This window comes from Mus caroli, unplaced genomic scaffold, assembly GCF_978045245.1.
Source record: "Mus caroli unplaced genomic scaffold, Mus_caroli_1 scaffold_8, whole genome shotgun sequence".
In the NCBI taxonomy this organism is placed as follows: Eukaryota; Metazoa; Chordata; class Mammalia; order Rodentia; family Muridae; genus Mus; species Mus caroli.
Window position 1 is genome coordinate 90,958,619 of NW_028227263.1, and position 22,231 is coordinate 90,980,849.

Here is a 22,231-nt window from a genome sequence, read left to right on the forward strand (position 1 = left end):
GGGAAAATGAAAAAATTCCTCATCAAAGCACCTGAAAAAACCCAACATCCTGCAAGGAAAAGGACTGGCAGCTCAAGGTAACTGTTGGGGGTGGGGGTGGAGTCTCTTTTCCCAAACACAAGAACAGGTACACAAGACTCACTCCTCCCTTGATGTTTCTTGATCTTCTAGAAGGCCTTCTCTCCTGGTATTTCTGGGATCTCACTGCAGGCCTACCTCTCTCTACCTCTAACTAAAAGACCTTTTTGAGAGGGAATATCCTCACTTATCACACACACACACATACACACACACACACTGCTGCAGCTCTTCTGCTGCCCAGACCACTATCCTCTTAGCCTCTTGTCTCTGAGTAAGTAAAGGTGTTCAGATATCCCGGACTCCCAAAATTCCCTTAGCCACCCATCCCATAGTAACCCCATGCCTCATCTTACCACATATCCACAGCATACCCCTATCTAATCCACTATCTCCATGGCCCACATTAACCCTGAAAACCCATCACTAGCCAAATGTTCCCTGTCCTGACCCAGCAGCCACTTTGAGTTTCATGTTGGTGGGTTGGCTTTGTTTTGAGACAAGCAGACGTCTTTCGACAGGAAAGGTTTTTGTTTGTCTGATTTTTTTTTTCTTTTTTTGTGAGCTCTCATTTCTTGCCCCCTACCACCTAGCCCACACCACATACCCTGGCCAAAATTCCATTGCTGGTCTCCCATGGCAGTCAAGGCTGCTCTCCTCTCATGTAGTTGCTCATGTCCTTAGAACTCGGCTAACTGAATCATGAGGATGGGGGTGTCAAGAAAACGTATGCTCCTAAGTCAGCCCTAATTTATACCCAGTGTGAACAACTGCACTCAAACCTTTGTAAACACAGTCAGAAAAGCCTTCCTGCCATCTGAGCTTCCCTCTGTTGTCAGCTCGAATCCCCAAAGCTTTCACAGGAGAGTTGGTACCACCAGCTACACTGGTGCTCATAGGCCCCCAGTCTTTAGTGAGCCTTGTTGCCTGTCGAGATCAAGCACCAGCCATCAGGCAAACCTCAGGGAGTGGCATCTTCATGGCAGTTCCAGTGAGCAGCTGCCCTTCAAAACTATTAGCCCAAATGCAGGCTTTGTAGAATTGTCACGTTGATTTAAACAGTGATTCTCAACTTCGCTGCAGGTTAAAGACACCGAGAATGCTTTACAAGCCAGAGGCTCCAGGGCTCTGACTTCCCAAAGATGTCCACTCACTCAGACTCCTGTACTTAACAACCATGCTATGGAAAAGAGTGGGCTATATGAATTCCCGTTTATTTCTCTGTGTGTGTGAATAGACAAGAAGCATCAGCCTCGAGGGATTTAACGTTTTTACTTCACTGAGTTTCATTTCAACAAAATGCCTAAAGGTCAGGCTCTTATTTCTAAGTTCTCTTCCACACTCCCCGTTGTCCTGGGACACAGCCTCCCAGGGATATCAAAAGTTGCTGGTGCTACTAGTAGTATTACTGCTGCGGCTGGGCACTCGATTAAAATCAGAAATGCTCATACAAACTGTTCAATTACACTATCTACACATTTTCAATATAGGCTTGTTACCCTACTAGCTTCCCAGAATAAGAGGTTACTACCTCCTGACTCCCAACCACCATTTTACCTGATGACTCGCTGATCTCTCTCCAGCAGTGAAGTCTAGTATCCAGATCCAAAGGCTCTGAGTCGTGGATGGAGCACAACCCTTGGTGTAAGATTTCTCAGCAGGCACTTGCAGCCCCAGAGGGAGGGTTGGATAGCTTGTGCTCCTCACTGCACCCTCTGCTGGCCACGCCCACAGACCTTCACAAAGTTGAAAGGCTCAGTGCCTCCAGCCCCCTCTTGAGAATAGTCCAGCAGCATGCAGGAGCCTCAGCTGGGAAACAGAGAGGCTTGCTGCAGAAGCCAGGCTTTTGGAAAATTCCGGCCATGTGTAGCAAGCTCAAGCCTTCAAAGGTGGCATAGGATGTGGCAGATTTTACCTTTAGGCAAGAACTGAGGAAATATAAATTGTTCTACATTGTAAGAACTGTCTACTGAAGAGCATAAACTTTCTCATTATCTTGTTCTCCTCCAACTCAGGAGTGTGGCCAAGGTTACATCCAAGGAAAGCTCCATCATACCACACACGCATGACCATGAATAAATACGCAAAGACTGCTCACAGAAATGATAAACTACATGGAAACACACAAACTGTACAAATACCCAAAAGCCCATATGAGGGAGGGATATGCACTTATAAACACAAAATGCACAGACCCAATGCACTCATGAAGTACATACACACAGAGAGAGATGCAAACAGGTACAGAAGCAGGCACAAGACATATCATACATGCAGACATAAACTACAAGATGACACAGTGCCCAGAATCCAGCAGTCCCCAGTGCCTCCATACAGATCAGCAAAGGGTTAAAGTAGTCACTGTAACAGCCAAGGGAGCTGCTTTCCACTCCCCCATCATTCATAGACTTTTAAATTTTAAACTATTTTGTATGAGTGTGTATGTGTGTGTGTGTGTTCATGCATGCCACAGGAGACAACTTGAAGGAGTTACTTTTCTCCTTCTAGCGTGTGGTTTCCAGTGACCAAAGTCAGGTCACTGGGTTCCGCAGCAAGTGCCTTTACTTGCTGAGCCATTTTGCTCACCCCCCCGCCCCCATTTATAGATTTTTGGGGAGCTTCTATAAGTGAGCCTGCCAAAGACTCAGCCAAGCCTTATCAGGTGCCTTTCAGACTTAACAAGGTCTACTTCTGAGGTCTTCCTTGGATCAAGCCACTGGTAGGGTAGCCCTTTCTCCAACTTCTCTACATACCAACCTGATAAGAAACTTTGTATGTGGATATCTTCTTTGTACATAGAATTGGCCTGAAGCAGCACACATAGGCGCACTACCAGCAAGTGCCATGCACTACATAAGAATGGCTGGGGCACTGAGGCTCTTGGCTCTGTCCACAAAGTAATAGCACAAAAAAAGGCTTCTTATAAGAGGAAGTTAGTAGTCTCCTGGGGAGAATCGTTTATCCTGGAGCATAGCTATTGCTAGGAATATTTAGTTTTTAAAACATTCAGAGGTTTATTTTATTAGTGTGTGTGTGTGTGTGTGTGTGTGTGTGTGTGTGTGTGTCCACAGAAGCTAGAAGAGGGCATTAGATGCCCAGAAGCTGGAATTATAGGTGATTATTAGCTGCCTAACGTGGATGCTGGGAACCAAAAATGACTCCCCTGGAAGAATAGCAAGTACTCTTGACCACTGAGCCCCTACATTTTTAACTTTTTTTTTAATAGTGTTTATTTATTCTTTGACAAGTCACACAACATATCTTGATCCTATCCACATCATCATCACCTACAGTCATCCCCAAAATATCTTTTTGCCTATCCATATCTTTCCTTTTGTTTATTTTTATAACCCACTGAGTTCAGTTTGTATTGCCTGCCGATCTTGTACAGGTAGGCCTTCGGATGCAACCACAGCTGCCATGGGGTCATGAACACAGCAGGTAAGTCACATCAAAAAGACAGCTCTCCTCCCCAGTCTCCAACTCATACAGTGTTCTATACCCTCTCATGCAAGATTCTTTGTGCCTTGGGGTGGGGGTGGGGGGGGGTGATGCAGATGCTTCATTCAGGGCTGGGTACCCATAGTCACTCATTCTCAGCCTTTTAACCAGTTGTGAGTCATTGTATTACGTGTTGCCCACTACAGAAGCAGTTTCTCCAGCCAAGGTTGAGAGTGCTACTAGATGTTAGTAAGACACAAGCTTTAAAGCAAAGCACACTACTCAGTGATGGATGAATCCAAGGGCTGCTCACTCAGCAGGGACCAATTGTGGCACATGAACACTGATACCCCAGTTCCATACAAAGGAGAGCCCAAGCTTGTTGTGATCACTCATCCTGTGAAGTTTGTAGATGATGTCTCAATTCAGACTACCTATGTACCAAGGGTGGGCGTGGCTCATGACCACAGTGGATCACAACCTGGTTGTGGGACAGAAAACACGGGGGGGGGGGCTGTCATAAGGAGGATTTGTAAACGTTAATAGTGCAGGCATTGACAAATATCAGGTTCCCAGTTTATGTGGCTGACAACTATCTGTAGTGGACTCCATTTGCCAACTCTAGGGATGGGCTACATGGCTTTAACCCTGAAGAAAATCCTACCCCTGCCATGGACTGGCTTAGACAATCATATCTTCATGTCCTATAACAGGTCCTACACCTGAGACCTCTGGGGAAGAGATGTTGGAACAATGAGGCCCCCACAAAATAGGACAAAACCCTCTGTGATCCAATGAAGGCACCCTTCTTTTCTTGCTCTTAATAGTCACAAGAACCACTGGGACCTTAGCACCTATCTACACGGGGAAACCTGTCAGAATAAATGGCCAGTCAAATGCCTACGGCCACCAAAAGATGTTGGCAAAAACAGCCACAAGAAGCCAAAGATGACTTCCGTAGTGGTGGCACAGTATAGAGTATGTGACTTACATCTTTCACAACAGAATTCAGGTATCACAGTTGCCTCCCTATAGCTGTAGGAAGAGTAGAGTTTATCCTAAGAACATCTAGGAGGCCTAGTGTGCTCTTCATTCTGCACTGCCCAAGGCACATGGAAGTCACCTCTGCAGACAGAAACTAGCCAGAATGAGGCCCCTGAGACTTCCCAGAAAGTAGCCCCACTCCCTAGCCCACCATCCCTTCCAACGTTCAGACTCCCATCCCTGGCCTGGCCACCCAACCTTAAGCCTCACAAGCCTACACTACCCCAGGGTGGCTGGTGGATGTTTCATCCTGTGCAAGTCCAAGAGTTTACAGGAACCACTGACCCTGAAATCAAAAGCCCCTTAGGGCTGCTTTGCCAGAAGTAGTGACCCTGTACCCTATTTCTACAGCCCAGGGGGAAGAGAGGAACCCCCTGACTGCAAGTTCTGATCCCAAGATTCAGAGCTGACTTACTGCCTTGTTCTCAAGTGGAAAGGATGTCACCTAAGCCGTGAGGTCTTAGTGAGAAGAGAAATGCTTAGGCAGAGATCACTGCTATGAAGTCTTTTCCAATTTAAAGAAAAAAAAAAGTTAAGGGTTAATCAGCTTATGTTAATGCCAAAGCATGCGCTTTACAAAGGAGACTGGTGAGGGATCACAAGACCCCCAAGCCACAAGGCCAACTTATACTCCCAGGAATCTCACACTCACGGGTTGTCCAGGCTGCTCTGGTGGATTAATCCTCATGGACAGTGTGTTCTATGGATGAAGTGAGGTCCAGTACATTGCTCAGGCCTGGGTGCCTTTGCAGTCTCAGGGAGCCTGTCAGCTCCACTAACTGAATTCAGAGCAATTCAAAGGGGGATTTCACAAAGAGCTCAAGCATTTCAAAAGAGGAATTTGACATGCCACAGACCTCTCTCCTTCAAAGGAATGTGTTTGTAAATTAAATAGCATACCCACCCGCACATGGACTTGGGGAGCTCTCTCTGGAAGTCCTAGAGTTCTAATTAAGCCTGTGGGTGGTACCTATCCACTGTGGACAGTCAGCGTAAGCACAGACTGGGCACACACCTCACCGATTAAAACAAACTCATCCAGGCAACATTACATTCATTGAACATTATATAAGCCAGCTATCTCTACTACAAAATCTCTTGTTCAGACAAAGCCTGGGTTAGATACAGCCACTGGTAGATTAAAACAAAACACTATTCATTCTTTGATAACTTCATATGTGAATACAACATTTTTTTTTTACCATATAACTCCAAGTGTCCCATACATTTTAATAAATTAAACTATTTTGTGTGCATATGCATTTGTTCATGCATCTACAGGATGGGTGGAGCTAGTCAAGGACTTGTAGAAGCCAGTTTTCTCACACTATGTGGCACCCAGTGATCAAAATCAAGTCATTGGATGTGGCAGCAAATGACTTTACCAGCTGAGTCTTTCACTTACCTCCATTCCTAAATTCTGAGGTAGCTTCTATAAGTAAACCTGCCAGACAGGCTCAGTGATCTTCCAAGCCAGCAAGGTCAACTTCTGAAGTCTTGCTTGGATTAGGCCTCTGGAGGGAAAAGCCCCCACCCCAACTTCTCTAGTCAGAACTAGTAAGACACTTCCTACACCTATAGATCTTAGCGTTGCCTTGGCCAAGTCTTGGAGGAAAGGCAACTTACGGCACTAGGAGTCCCCCCCCTCCATGCAAGGAAACCAGCTGCTGACAGGAATCACCATGGTGAAGTATATGAGGCATTGACAGGCCTTGAACTTGGTTTGCCGCTAAGAGTTCATGTGTTAGAAGCTGAGTTTTCAATGGGCAATGTTAGAAGTGAAAGGAATCGAGAGGCAAAGCTTGGTGGAAGGCTCTAAGGTCACACTTGTCGTGTCCGCAGAAGAGATTTTGGCAGCTAGGTCCTGACTTTCAAGAGGCTTTCTATGAAAGGCCAACCAATCCTTCCTTGGCTCTCACCTTGAGATGTAATCTTCCACGTACATACGTGCGCCTGCCATTGTGATACTGCCATGAAGTCATCATCAGAGCTAAGCAGAGTAGAATGATCTCCTACTCCCTATCTTCCTTCCCACTCTCTTTTGAGGTCGGCTCTACTGTGTGTTCCCTCTGGGTTGGTCAGTCATGACTTTTACTGTCTTAATTCGGGGAGGTCTGTCCAGGTGTGTGAGACCCTTAAGAGAGCCAGCCTAGTAACTTCCCCCTGAGGAAAGAGGGAAGGTGCATGTGGCTCTCAAGAGACTCACGGGTCTCCCAGGACTCACAGTGCCGAGGAAGCTCATGGGGCTCACAAGCCTTCACAATAGTCTCAGAAACCACTCACCATTCTGAAGTGGTATTGTAATAATCCACGCAAGAAAGATACAGACAACCATGCTGATTCAAAGGATAGTAGTTCTTTATTGGTCAGTGATCAAAAACAAGCACGTGCCTGAGTCTCTTGGTGCCAAAGCTTAGAGGGCACAGGCTTTTTAAAGACAAAAAGTACAAAGAACATAATTTCTATCAACATTAGACAAGGATCAGAGTAAACCTCAAAACATTCGTTTCTGGTAGACCATAGTAATTATTTCAAACACGACATGACATTTATTTTTTGACTTAATACCATCTTTAGTTATTTTAGTTGATGTTAAGCTTGCATAAACATTACTTGCTTTGGTTAATACCCCTGAGCCATAGTCAAGGTCATGGAAATCTCAAATGTGTTGCCAAGGTATATGTAACAGTTGTGGGGGCAAAAGGCTGGGAACTGCCTAAGCAAACACAAAGTAGAGTCAGGACAAGATGGTGTTACCTCAGTTACTTCAATATATGAGATGAACAGTTAACAGGAGGGAACTCTGCAGTAGTGTAGCTGCCTAAAACTTATTCAGATGATGCTTCAGCCCCCAGATCAATCCTTACTTGCTAAGGATGGACCTTTGGAATCCTGGACATGCAATCATGGAATGCACTATACGGAAGGTTGTAAGATACAGAAAAAGCAGGCTGGGACTGAGGTAGAAGTTCCCTATTGGCTGGCATTTGTAGTTCCAAAAGGTGCCATGAATGGTACCGACTCCACAATTGACCATATAATCGGTCACAAAACAGACCTCAACAGATACAAAAAGAATAAAATAACCCCATGCATCCTATCAGATCACCACAGACTAAGGCTGGTCTTCAATGACAACAAAAACAAAAGAAAGCCCACATATACATAGAAGCCGACTACCGGATCTAACCTCAGGGTACACTGCAGTGGAGCAGATGCTTCACCTTGTGCTTCACAGCTCCTGCTTCCAACACCAAGACAGTAACACACCAGGCATTGCTTCCCCAGATAAGTTAAAATGTGAAATGTTTGGAGTGGTTTCCACGGACTGTTAGTTACATTCTCCCATCACAAAATGTGCAAAGGATTCTTTTATTATTATTATTATTAGATATTTTCTTTATTTACATTTCAAATGCTATCCCGAACGTTTCCTATACCCTCCCCCTGCCCTGCTCCCCTACCCACCCACTCCCACTTCTTGGCCCTGGTGTTCCCCTGTACTGGGGCATATAAAGTTTGCAAGTCCTAGGGGCCTCTCTTCCCAATGATGGCCGACTAGGCCATCTTCTGCTACATGATGCAAAGGATTCTTGAACCATCACAAATCATGAGCAGCCTGTCTTGGCTTTTTCTTTTCTTTCTTTTTTTTTTTTTCCTGTAGATCAATAGATATATAAATTTGGAAACCTGAATGTATATATTGAAATACTTTATGATTTAAAATGTCCACATATCCTTTTATCCTGAAATATCTTATAATTTTTGAAGACATTTTGGAAATCATTGAGTTAGCAGTTTTCAATATAGTATGCACAATGACAATGTTGTAAGATGTGAACACCAGGAATCTGCACACTGGTGATATGACATAAAAAACAAAAACAAATAAATAAATTGAATACAATTATAATAATAATTTTTTAAAAACCACAGAAAAATCAGGCTGGGACTGAGCTACAAGTTCCCTATTGGCTAGCATTTGTAGCTCCAAAAGGTGCCATGGAGGCTACAGGAAAATGGTCACCAATGGTCAAGCTTGGCCATGGACCCTTGCATATTACACTGCTGGCATGCCTTGCAAGTTGCTCCTGCTGCTGCAATTTAGAACAGCTGTTACTTTCCAACTGTATTTAAAGTCAGTACCAGAGGAGGCACTCCTGTTTGGCACCAAAAACATGAGGTAGGGAAACCAATACCCTGTAAGGTGGCTACAGCTATTGTTTTGTTAAATAGGTATAACGTGTTTATCAAATTATTTTCTAAGCATTTGCGTTTGTGTCCATAGATGACTCAGCTGTAGTGGAAGGCAACACCTTACAGTAACTGGTAGCAGTTACTGCATATGCTTTTATGAAATCAAATGCTAAGAGTATCTGTTGTTGTAGTCTGTACTGTTGCTGGAGCATAGCAGCCCCATGTCCAATCGTAAATGGAAGAAAACAATCCGATCATTCCATTCCCATGCAGACTCACCTACAGAAGAGAGGATAGAGATAATGTAAGAGCTGGAGGGAGATGGTGTGTAATGCATGTCTTCTTCAGGTTGAACACAATCATTGCCCTCCTGAGATGAAGAAGAGTATTAATATCCACTCACAGATAGATGGAGAGGGCTCAGGAGGCTCACAGTGCTGACAAGATCCTCATGAAGTTTCTGTCTTCTATGAGGTTATAGAAGAGGTCAACCGTTGACTGGGAAGACGGTAGTGTGCCTGCCTCTTAAGTTGCCCAGGTGTGATGACTATTCTTGGTTGTCATTTTGACCCATCTGGGAAGTGGAGCCCTCAATGGGCAACTGCCTCCATCAGATTGACCTATGGGCATGTCTGTGGGGCATTTTCTTGATTGCTGATTGATGCAAGAAGGTCCAGGGCACTTCAGGTCAGTACCATCCCTAAGTAGGTGAAAGGCAACTGAATGTGAGCCTGAGAACAGGCCTCAGCTTCCCTATAACGATGGATCTGTAAGATGAGGTCAGACCTTTGCTCTCCAACTTGTTTTTGATCAGAGTAATTTATCAGGGCAACAGAAAGAGAACTAGAACAGCAGGAGATTCACACACTACAACCCTTGCCGCTACAGGGGTGCTCTTCAGTGTTGTGGTTGGCCAGAAAGCCCAGGGGACTTTCCAGTGGTGTAGCTGTCTTTTGGGCCAGGCATGGATGTTCCTGTCACTCCCATAAATTCTACAGTTTATCAAACTGGACTGAACAGAACCCTTTCTTTGGTCTATTGGTGTCTAAGGTGAATGGAATTTTTTCTTAATATCTCCCCAGGAAGTCATGAAAGGTAGCCATGCTGACCTTGCACCCACAATCCTCCTGCCTCAGGCTCCCAAGTGCTAGCATTAAAGGCTAAATCTATCTTCTTCATGAAATTAGTCAGCTTCAGGTATTATGATTAACAGAACATAGATTACTCTGTAGTACCACACTGCTTGTAAATTCAAGCAGACTGCAGGTTCTTGAGTATTCTAAATACATAATCTACTACTGTTTTTATTAGTAGTAAAACAACCATGATGCATCAAGCCAACTAATCTGCAATTCAAAGTACTGGTGAAACCTCACAGCACACATTACCAAGTGTGGCTGAAGAGCTGTACTCATCCCAAGTGGCCGCTCTTCACTGCTGGAGGGTTTTCCGCACAAATTTTGATCTGCCAAAATGAATTTTGACTTCATTTTAAGTTGCATGAGGTTAAAAAGTTAAAAGTTAGTTGTCCTGTGTCCTCTTGAACCAAAATGAAGCAGCTATGACTAAGAATCAAAGACAACTCAGTTTTAGTTTACAATTATGTTTTAGAAAAAATGCCTTCCAATATGAACTACAAATTTTTGACTCAGTTAGGTACTAGGACTCAAGATCTAGCACACTAGGCCTACCAGCAGTTCTTCTATGCTGTGCTCTAGAACTTACCAGACAGAGCAAATCCTACCCAGTGGCCAACAGGACCAAGGGTGCACCTGACCCAGACCAGTGGGAACAGTCATTGGGACTGGGAATGAGGGCCTGTTTCAAGAGTTAGAGGAAGGAGCTCTGAGGGTCCCTGGGCCTCCTCGGGTCCTGAGAGCAGCTATCTTAATAAATGCCTCAGTGCTTTGTCACTGAGTATGGTTTGGTTGTAGCAGATCCACATGTGCTAGTCTAATTGGTTAAGAAAGTTCAGCCTACAGTTTTGTGACACATGTTTTATTTATAGGGGCTTAAAATTTTGGCATATACATGACACAGACATTAAATACACTTTCCATGATAGAAATTATGATATTGTCCACTAAAATGCCTCAATTCCAATCACATAATGCATATGCTAAAATGGTACACCTGGGGAGAAGAGGCCTGAATGGCATTTTTGTTTTCTGTTCTAAGTCACTTCTAAATGCATTGAATTAATAATAATTTAATGTTCAAAAAGCTTTTAATAAACAAATTCAGAGTAAAATTAGTTGAAATATTTATAATATGATTTCATCATTACACAGTATTTTCAATATACAATCAAGATGACACTGCAAAGGAAAAAGAAGGAATCTATTGCACCCACAAGTAGAAAGGCTTTATTTCAGTGATGCTGTTCTGTGTCCATATAAACATTTACACTGTAGTAAACACTAGGTCCTATAGGTAATGCAGCATTATGGGGAAGTGCCCCGTGAGTTCCTCATGCACAGGCTCATCTTGCTGTTGTCCTACCACACAGTTCTCTCAGTCAGTCAGTCTCTCTCTCTCTCTTCCACACATTTCAAGGAGTCGTATTCTTCATCAAGTGCACTCGACATTTACAATTTACACAGCAGGACTCTTCCTGCTTGTTCAGCCACATCTTTTCCTGATGGCGTTTCCATCTTAGTGTCCTGTCAAGTAGTCTTGTGTAGAGTCTGAAGCAAAAGAGTCGGCGTCCTCATTATCTGAGTCCTCACTGCTGTCATCGGCAGCAGGCTCTCCAGTGAGAGCTATGCGAGCATAGTCATCTGTGTCTATGGATTTGCAGAAGTGGATGGCATACTTCAGCTTTTCCTCAAGCACCTGCTTACAGGAATACCTAGGCAGCTTTAGCAGAAAGAAGCATGTGTAGGACTCTGGGAGGAAGTGATCAGGAGGGTTGTATTTATCCAAGACCTGTTGGTAGGGAATATTCGTAAGAGACTGTGGTGAGAATAAGTAAAACCCTGCATTTATTTTACTGTGTTCACATTATCTTTACAGAATCCATATATTTGGCTAGAAATAAAAGTATTAAGAAAATGTAGAATTGAACCAATTTTAGATATATATATATATAAAAAAACTTATCCCTAGGACCAGCAATAAGAGAAGCCAACCATTTTCCATTTTTACCGTGATCTCTGATCATCACCAAGCAGTCACATGAAGGTGACCAATGGAAAAGCCCAACCCATTGTCTCCTACTAGTGTAGGTAAAACCGTCACCTGTCACCTAGCTGACACCAGTCTACGGATGGGGCATGAGACTGGGGTCCACCACTTGACCACCAGAGGACATTCTTTAAGAGCATCACCTATAAATCAAGATACTAGAAAGCAACAAAAATGAATCTTTATTGTTGTTTTGGAAAAACTGTCTGCTATCATAGATGTTCCTGTAAGATGGACATTTTAATAACCTAGTACAGATGTGTCACAAGGGCTATTGCTACCACCATCTCAGAATAAGAAGAGTGCTAGGTCTGGTTTCCCCTTCTCAGTGACCTTAAAAGGTAAACTGAGTTTGTTTAAATCACCAGACCATTGAGTTCTAAGACAAAGCAAATTTGTTCTCAAATGTGTGAGCAATCTCATTTTTCTCTGATAGTAGCTAGCATATTTAAAGACCTATCTGATCCAACGAGAAAATCAAATAAATGCTCTATGAAGTATGTACATTCAAAATCTATATGCTGGTGTTAACAATAGTATGTACTGGTTATGACATAGATACACTCTGCAAAAATAGGCTACAGTGTTCGAGACCTTCAATTGTAAAATTCAAAGACTTCAAATTATAGGAGTTAGGTATTTCCCATTCTCATTGTACAGAATCTATTTTCTCACTGCTCTGGGGCAGAATACACACAAGTCACTTCCACTGATATCAATACAGAGCTCTGTGATCCTGGAGAGGAACCTACCTGGATGACAAAGTCTCTGCCCCGGAAGTCAGCAATGGTCCTGGGCAGCCTTGTCCGGCCCCACACAAAGCGAAGAAAGAGGGAGCGTTCCGTGTTAGAGAAAGATTCCATCACTTCCCAGAACCACTGGACCAAGGATGCAGAAGGCTCAATCCCTTTATATGTTGCCACTGACTTTAAAAGATGCAGTGGGATATCTGGGCTCCCACATACCTAGGAAAAATACCTATTAGAGCAGGCTCACACTTCCATCCTTTTTTTTTTTTTTTTTTTTTTTTTAATTTCAACATGAATCTAATCTAATCTTTTTTTCTAATAAAGTTCCTATAGGACATGTGCACCACGCTAAACCTCAGCATCTAGTGGACAAGCGTGTTGTCATCTCATTCACTATCACAGTCAAGCCTTAGCTTTCCAAATGGAAGGTTTTAAGTAAAAGATCCAATAAGTGGGCTAGTGTATCAAGGCAGCTCTAGACAGCACAAAGCAGCTACATACCATTGTCTCCAGTTCGTATCCAGTGAAAAGAGAGAGAAGGGGTACAGGCACAACTCGAGCCATCCCTTCCCGGACAGCAGCCACTTGTTCATCAAATTCATGGAGTCTTAAAAAACAGAAACAAAAACCAAATCTTCCTTACACATGTACATTTACTGGGCACCTTATTCTGCTGGTACCAAGCTTTACACCCAAGTACTGCTACCACACACACATAGGAGAGGAGTGAGAGGATGGCTCTGGGCAATGCTCTTTATACACAACACTACTGGGAGCTCACTTAAACTGGTGCACCGGACATAACCTCAATGATTAACTGCAGCCACACACACTGTAAGCACTGTCAGATGTCAGTGCTGGGTATGATAGTGCCATACCTCACAGAAGCTATAGTGTCAAGGTACAGGCACACTTGGGTCTGGAGCAGGCTACTCTTGTATTGGCATGGCCCCAACTATATTCCTGTCTGAGGAGCTGACAAAGAAAGTATATAGGGGCACGAAGGCCTGATATCCCTGTGGGGACTGTCCCCTAAATGGGAACATTATATTTACCTCACTATTTTACAGAAGCCTAGAAATTTCAAGTGGGAATAAGCACTTTGAACACAAGTCACCAAATAAAATTCATAACAAAGATCAGCAATAGTTGAAGAAAAATGAGTATATTTTTATATACCATACATCTAAAAAAACCATAAATACCCAAGTAACTATAATCTGCTACTTTTCTTATTAAGTCAAAGCAATAAAGAGACAGATGATCACAAACCTGTAGTTTATTGCCAGCCGGACATATTCTGCACGGTTGTCCAGGGTGATGTGCGTGTGCTTAGAGCTCAGCTGGATATCCTGGCCACTGGCACTTGGCACGGTGAAGGGAAGGCTCATAGCCTCAAATTCCTCTGAAGTGGCTTCATTGTCACGAATGTACATAAGCCCAGGAATAAAATCTTTATCTACCTGTTAAAGAGAAATACAGTATACATGCTAAACCTGGGTTGTTCCCCTATCATAGAGCCCAAGCACAGCCAGTCATATCTAACTTAATCCGAAAAAGAAAAAAAAAAAAAGACTATAGGAAGTACTATACCCAAGGAGCTAAGAAAGATCCAGAGAGTTCTTTAATATACTGCTTTACTGCTGAGAAAATGAATAAATGGTAGGTGACTGATACTACCCAAACCCTAAACCTTAAAGGGCATAAAAAGCAAGGTGGCTCAGGGATATCAGACTGTGCCAGTCCTATCATCTCCCTTCCGGGAACCTGAGGTGTAGCCCAGCTCTGCATATGACCATGATTTCCCTTGTCTATCAAGCTACATCAGTTGCTAAGCAACATAAAGTGTGTATTATACCAACTCTCTCAGATGCACACTTTTCTCTGCTCTAGGAAGAGGTCAGTTACCCATGAATGTTACATCAGATATCTAGAAAAGCCCAAGCCCCTTAACAAGACCCACAGCCCAGATAAATTACCTCACTCAGGTCTGCAATGGTGAGGCTCATCCCAGCCAGCTGCTTCCATACAGGTTCAGCAAGATTCAAACTTAGTGGACTCCCAGTTCGGATGGCAATGCCCAATAACACCCCTGATTGTTTAAAACAGAAAATCAGAATATACTTGGAATAGATGAAAAGTTGCTTTTTGCTTGTTCAAACAGACCTTGGAGTATCACCTGGAGCCTTCTAAACCAGAGCTATCCAAACTGAGGGCTAGCCCCACCTTGAAACATCAGGTCCTGCTCAAAACTCACTTCCTTTTCTTCCTATAACACAAGTTGCTAACTCTTCTTATTCTTTTCATACACAGAATTAAACCACAGTAAGCCAACTCTTGTCCCTTTGATGGCAAAGCAAAGAGATGGCTTCCTCCAAGAAGGTGGATTCTCTGTAAATGGGTAGTGGTAGGGTGAGGAGCCCTGGGACAGCACTCTGCACAGACCTAGACAAAGAATGACAGGCCTACTGCCAATGCCATCTCTCTCCATGCACTCCCGAGTTTCAGGTATGTTTAGAACACAAATGTCATGAGGCATGTCAAAGAAAGCATATAGCATTGAACATATAGTCACATGCTGCCTAAATATAAGTCCCTATAGCTGTACAAAGAATGGTCATAACTTTTGCTAGCTCACCACTATCAAGTCCTAACACTAAGTACAAAATGAACCTTTTCTCTTCCATAATGTTGGAAAACGCATAAAAATCACTGCACATCACTTTCATTGCCAATGTCTCAAAAGCTAAACATAGGTATTTATAATACCCACTTTTGCCTTGAGATAGACAAGCGATGCCACACTAACTTAATCGTGGTATCGACCCTCCACAGCAGTATGACACACAACTGAGGCCCACCTAGGAATCGGAACATGCTGCAGTGCACGGGTGCACGGGTGGCAGGGTTTAATAGGTAACAGTCTCTGTTGGCACCAGACTCATCCCTGCCATTGGGAGTCACAATGAGAAGAGGTGTGAGTCCGTTTTGCAGCTCCTCACAAATCTCTGCTATAGACTCACTGTAGCCACCACCACAGTCGTCCACGGATTCACCTGGAAGGAAAGGAGAATCAGCAACACACAGGCCACCCAGCTCCACCTGCAGAAACAGCACCAGGAGGATGGCATGGCTACTCTCATCCTCTGCATGTGATACCCATGTACTGCTCAGCTTGCTACCCCCAGGCGCCCTCTCCCAAGCAAATAAGTTCTACAGATATGCACAGAAAATCTCACCAACAAACTTGACTTTCCAGACTCGGTGAGGAAGGAGAAGGCTGTCAGGACTGAAGGAACTCATCTTAGCACACATCTGCCCAAAGACAGACTTGGTGCCATCAGGGCCAGCTAACCCACCTTTACTCCGGGAGCGTTTAACCTAGAGAGGAAATGAATGAAAAGCATTAGACACTGGGGCAGCAGAAAACACACAGCCTGGAAGCAGCTGTAGAGAAGCCTGCATAAAAGATCCTCAAATCTCCTCCGCTTCATTCGGTACTCTGAGACCCCCTTTGTAGCTGACTGGCCTGCCCTAACAGCTCATGCACACTTTGGTTCTTTCTACGTTAACACTGACTTCTGCCATAAGCAGGTCCCATAAGGAGGGACCTTACTGTCTCCAGCAAACAAAAACAAATCCCTGGACATAGAAACAGAGGATTTTGCCTAATGGACCCTGCACCCTACTTCCCCACAGCTCCAGTTCTGAGTCAGTAGCAAACTTTGTACCTCCCTTGCCATAGCACCGATGTGCTAGGAACTGATATACACAGATCTCTACTGCAAACACTACACAAAACAAAGCTCTTTAGGCAACTCCACCCTAGGCATCAGGTCATCAGTGACAGATACCACAGCAGCCTAACTGGAATCTGAACAAACACACTTGCAAGCAATGATATACGCCATCATCACTATTCACACAGGGCTGGAGCCAAGGTGGTCTTCATAACTGGCTTGTAACACTGCCTTTGTGTGGATTTTCATACTTGGCTCCATCAATGGCTACAACTCTAACTACCACTACTTCACTACATGGTCCTTCTCATGGTCTGAGACAGAAATGCAGAACTTATACCTATACCAAGGTTCTCTAAAGGCTAAGACCAGCTGTACTACAGCAGTCATGGTAACCGCCTCCCTTTATTCACTGTGCTGACCTGGGTACAACTCTAGTGACTGTACCTGTCACCACTCACTCGCCACACCCATGGTTCTTATCCCAAACTAACACTGGGGAGATCAAACAAAACCTAATGCTGGTATGGACTTGTCTCCTCCTACAGTTTGTAGCCTCAGCTGCTCGATGTAAGAGGATGACAACATGCAAAATTTAAGAAAACTGTCCATCCAAACATAGTTCCATTGTGAGTCCCCCAGCAAAACTTTACCATCTATAGCCAACTTTCAGTGAATTCCAGGTCAAAACTATAGTTCCCTACAGAATGAACTTTTCTCTGTACCACACACCTAGCTACATGTTTACAAAGGCTATTTCCTTTCAACTGCACAGCAACCCTTAAAAGGCTTCATGGTCCCAGAGGAGAGCAGCTCCTGTTATGCTATGGAGATAGCATTGAAGCTGCCACAGGACAGCCTTGGAAAGCACTAACACTGAAGCTCATCTGCCTATGTTTTCTACAAAAAAATGAGCACCATATGACACATTTACAAAACTGACAGTAAAAAAACATATATACAGGTGGTACTTTTTCTGGACAACAGAAGCACAGGTAACTTTAGCTGATGTTACTCTGAACTAATTCTGTAGTGAATTTAAACATGAGTGGTGGTACTATATTCCCAGAACTTAGGAGGCTAAAGTCTGAGGCCAGTTTGAGATATACAGCAAGATCCTGTCTCAACAACGCCCACCCTTCATTTAAAAAAAAAAAAGCTCACACCCCCTCAACCAAAAAAATCATATTCAATGATTTTATAGACATCTATTTTTCAGATTTTCCACATACCAAACAGCACCATTTTCATAACAATTAAAAACTCACCAGGGAGCTCAAGGTCCTACCCCTCCCTGAGAGTCTACTGATAGAGAGTTAATGGTTACTTGGAGCAGAGGGTGTCACTCTCTTCAACAGAAGAACCACAATAACTAGTAAGACGACCTAGGATCCAATAAATAACCCCCATCTGTGCTCATGCAAAAACTTAAAACAAATTCACACAAGTACCACAGGCAGGAAAGTACAGGGGGACTTGTAGGAAAGAAGCAGGTTTCAGCAGCAGGGAGTGGGGTGGGAAGGTGGGGGTATATAAGTGAAAGTATCAGGTAGTGGTGGGGGTTGACTAAAACTCATTATACAAAAGAAAAACCTCCCCAGGAAAATGAGCTGTGTATAGGACTCTCTTGAGTCCCTTCCAGTGGGCAGTATTATCAGTCCTTCCTGAGTCTCATGAAACTACTGCTGAGCACCATCATGACAGGTGTCGACCTCAGGCAGTACGGCCAAGCTGACTCAGCACTGTCACCATGAACTCACCTGAGACTTATTAAGTCTGACATGGTGGAAAACAATTCTATTCCAATGTTTGTGGAGAGCGTTCTACCCTTAGGATATAATACTGCACTAACATGCCCAAGACTGTGGATGATGGAGGCGCCCCAGATGTCAGTCTACACTGTCCACTGTTCTGAGGATGTCTGTGTGCTTTTTGTCAAGCTATCAGTTTTTTCTCATACATATTGGCCATTTTTAAACACAAAAGTAGGGACAGAGAGACAAGCAGGAAACAGGTATTATTGAAAATCTGCAAGGAAAAAGGACAGTAGCAGTAGCAGCAGCAGCAGCAGCAACAACAGCAGCAGCAGCAGCAGCATGCCCACTGCAGAACTCTAGGCTCTAAGCAGTCAGGGGCTCACTGATACCTCCAGCCACGGACATCCCAGTGAGACTCCTGGCTCCAAGGAGCCCGTAGGTCTGTCTAAGACAGGAACTTGACCCAGGAATGAACAGTTTTCCTTTTCTTGTAAACTTTAAAATGCTCGTCATCCAAGGTGGAAAAATAAAAGCTTTTTTTTATGGGCTGAATTAAACAGCCCATTTATTTGTGAAACTAGAGGACCAAATTATAGCTAGCACTAGATACCATGACGTTCATCACTAGAGACACCAGTTCCACCAATGTGGTCACATGTGCTGTCCAACAAAGGACAAGAGTTTGATCTCTTAACCCAAAATGCCCCCAAGTACAATTCAGAAAAAAAACTCTCGTCATGTCATCACCATCAGGATAAAAATCATGTGTTAATACAAAGGTTCAGTAACAAAGAATTTGTTCTTCATGGATCTCTGTTTCTGATCCGAGAGGCGAGGCTAATTTCATTTGCGTATTAAATGTCAAATGCCATGCACTATCATAATCATTGACTGACTGGGATTCCTCTGGGTTTTTAATTAAAAATTTCAAAGCATAAGTTTATGTGTATTTAGAAGCAGTGTTGATTCAGAAATGGACTGATTTTCCCCTTTTTTCACGAGACTATGTTAGCAATATTGGGTTATTAAACTGGAAAACTCTCAGAGTCAGGAGGTTACAAGGCTCACAGGAATGTGAACTGTTACATGTAAAAAACTCAGCAATTTACAAGAGTGACTTAGCTTTGTGTATAACAAATATACAAAGGCCACATAGAAGAGTGGCTATTATGACCTTGTGAGGAAAATATGGCTGCTTCTTACTTTACCTTTTAAAAACTTCTCTGTGCTTTTGGTGTATGCCAAGTAAATTTTTTTTTTAATTTTCATACAAACAACCCCTAAATCTTCTGCATCACAGAATACTACATACAGAAAGCCTGCTCCATAAGCCCATGAGTGCTGCCATCCCCCAAGACTGCAGGGACAGCACTTGTACCATGAAAGTATCACTTGTACAACTGTCAGATAGAGAGAGCGTGAGCTACCTGGATGCGGTTCAGCTCCACCACAGGCCCATGCTGGCGATCTCGAACCATAGTTGCTTGTACTACCTTCCTGAAAGCTGCTTCCTGAAACAAGAAAAAACAGAGTTTAGAGGCTGAAATAGAAATCATCATGTCTGAGAACCATGCCGCTGTTTTATATAGTCTATTTCTGAAAGTCAGATTTCCCTGAGAACAGAAAATGGCTCCTTTTCTGTTGAGTCAAGGATCTATCTCATGGATTCAGCCAGACCTGGGGTAGGGAATACACTGTAAGCATACACTGCAAGACACCAGGGTGAAGAGAGCCAGGGCAGAGTTGGCATGACAGTAAGAATCTGGGCATCATCCAGGAAGGGACACTTGGGGGGTATTCAAAGGAAACAGTGGTCTCACGCCTCTTTGTTCAGGTGAAGCAGTGCCCTCTTTTCAGAGCTACGGACGGGGAGACCTGCAGAAGCACAAAGGCCTCCTATAGATCCTAAGCCCCTCTCCCAGATCAGACTCTAGAGAATTCAAACCCGAGACAGCAGAAGCAGCATATTAAGCAATCCCAGGAAGCACTAAAGGTAGGAGATTCCAGTTTATTTGTAGAAAAATATCTACCATCATGGTCCATGTACAGCCTCAACTCTACTTGCCTTCCAGCATGCCCCTGCTCCTTCCTCAGAGCATTTTCCGACTCTGAATCCCTGGTTGCCCAGCTCCCCTCTAGTGATAACTGTTGGCGTGGCTTTGATTTGTTTGTTTTTAAGAGAAGGCCTTATAACTCCTGTAATCAGCCTATACTAGCTATAAACTCATATGTAACCTAGGATGGTTTCATAGTCACAATTCTCCTGCCTCCACCTTTCAAATCCACACCACCTGCTCCTCTGAATCAGGGGCACTAAGACCTCATACCTGTGCACTGTCTCCTCTCACTCCCATCCAGTGACTGTCAATCAAAGGCTGCTCAGCTCAGAGCCCTTCCCACATCCACTATATGCTGCCCTCCACTGTTACTGCCTCAGTGCAGGCTCTCTGACACCACTGTCCACATGGCCCCATGATTAACTTAGTGGAAGCTCATCCCACAGGTGCTTGCAGCCCGTAGGAGGTGTACTCACACTACCTCATATTGGATGCAACCTGTCTATATGTTCTTCCCTCTCTACAAGAAAAGACCCTTTTCTTCTTTGCTGCCTACTGTCCCCTCTTCTTTGAAGGGTAAGATAAAGTGAAGATGATAGAATCAACTTTGCCATTTTTTAACTACTGGAAAAATAGTTGAAATTAGGTTTCCTCTTGAATCTATTATCAGAGAGAACATCTTCCCTTAGATACCGTCTTTATTGCTCAGGACCCTCAGGCACAGTGGAGATAAGGTATACACAGCCCTCCTGTTCAGTACAACAAAGCCCACCCTAAAAGAGAGTAACTGTTTGGACATCACTGTAAAACAATGATGTTTATTTTATTTTAGCAGTAAGAATAAGACTATACTCTTTGATAACATATGTTAAGAATCACAGACCTTCTAGGTGGAGAGATCTTTAACTCGCCTTCTGTGTTCCCATACCTGCTATGTAATGCTGAGTCCTCTCTAGGATCACATTAAGCTTCCCACCAGAAATACAACAGCTTAATCTTTTACTTTCCAGCCAGGGAAGCTCTGATTAATGAAAACGTCAATGGGTAAAAACCCATCCCATGCCAAAATCCCTGACTGCCTATTTCCTGCCCCTGTTAAATCCTCTCTCAGCAAGGAATCTCTACCTACACAACCTGGTACAGAGCTTCTCTCTAAGCTCCCAACCCTCTGCTGGTCATAATAGGAGAAGAAATTACCTAAGAACTTTTTCCCTCCTGTGTCAGTGGAACTGACCAAAAACCTTCAAGGTCAGGTTGGCAGAGAAAACCATGTGCTCGAGGCTTGGCTTCATGGCTGTTTTTTATGAATATGTTTGAGTATTTAGAAATAGCTGGCATGTAGGAGACACTCAAAGACCACTTGCTGAATGAACAGTCTGTTCTACAGTCCCAGAATACAGATTTTTGTTGAGTGAAAGTTTACAGATAGCCACAGTGATCCTGTCCTACAGACTGCTACAAAATACCTTGCCCTGAGATATTAAGATCCCACGGAGTGTGTCAAACCCAACTGAAGGCCCGAGTCCAGTTTCATCAAGAGAGCCCTCTAGGTCAAACATGGGGATGCAGGGACAAAAGAGCTCTGAGATGTGATGCAACAGCAGCAGTCGGTTCCGTAGAGCGATGATGGGGATCTCTTGTAAATGGTTGTACTCCATGGGTACCTGAAACACCACAGTTTCATTGAGTCCATTAAGTAGCAAAGCACAGAAAGCCAAAAAACAGCACTATGATTTCTGAGAGTAGTCTGTAAAATTCATCATGTTCTTTCTAGCTCATCTGATCACTTAAGATAAATAAGCATCAAAGAATGTTACAAATATTAGTTTGCAGAAATAAGTTTACCAAGAAACGTGTAGGCCACATATACAGTTAATTACCTTATATAGTTACAAAATGTAAAGAAGGCAATACATTGTTGGACAAATGATGGTTGGTACGAGTATTAAGGCTATTTTTCACTCCCTTTGTTTTTGTTTTGT

General features: G+C 43.6%; 1 protein-coding gene across 4 annotated transcripts in view; it reads right to left on the minus strand.

The window, feature by feature from the left end:
• Positions 1-10,399: 10,399 nt before the first annotated feature.
• Positions 10,400-22,231, minus strand: part of Herc2 (HECT and RLD domain containing E3 ubiquitin protein ligase 2) — a 172,473-nt gene continuing 160,641 nt past the window's right edge. For 3 of the 4 annotated variants that reach the window (XM_029479794.2, XM_029479792.2, XM_029479793.2), the window contains 9 exons: positions 21,716-21,913; positions 19,620-19,703; positions 15,935-16,076; positions 15,557-15,751; positions 14,675-14,787; positions 13,968-14,158; positions 13,197-13,302; positions 12,699-12,911; positions 10,400-11,688 (listed from right to left, as the gene is read on the minus strand). In XM_029479794.2, the coding sequence (XP_029335654.1) occupies positions 11,416-11,688; positions 12,699-12,911; positions 13,197-13,302; positions 13,968-14,158; positions 14,675-14,787; positions 15,557-15,751; positions 15,935-16,076; positions 19,620-19,703; positions 21,716-21,913 (1,515 nt within the window). In that variant the 3' untranslated portion in view covers positions 10,400-11,415. The remainder of the gene's footprint in view (positions 11,689-12,698; positions 12,912-13,196; positions 13,303-13,967; positions 14,159-14,674; positions 14,788-15,556; positions 15,752-15,934; positions 16,077-19,619; positions 19,704-21,715; positions 21,914-22,231) is intronic. The other variant, XM_021166289.3, reaches the window with a different exon arrangement.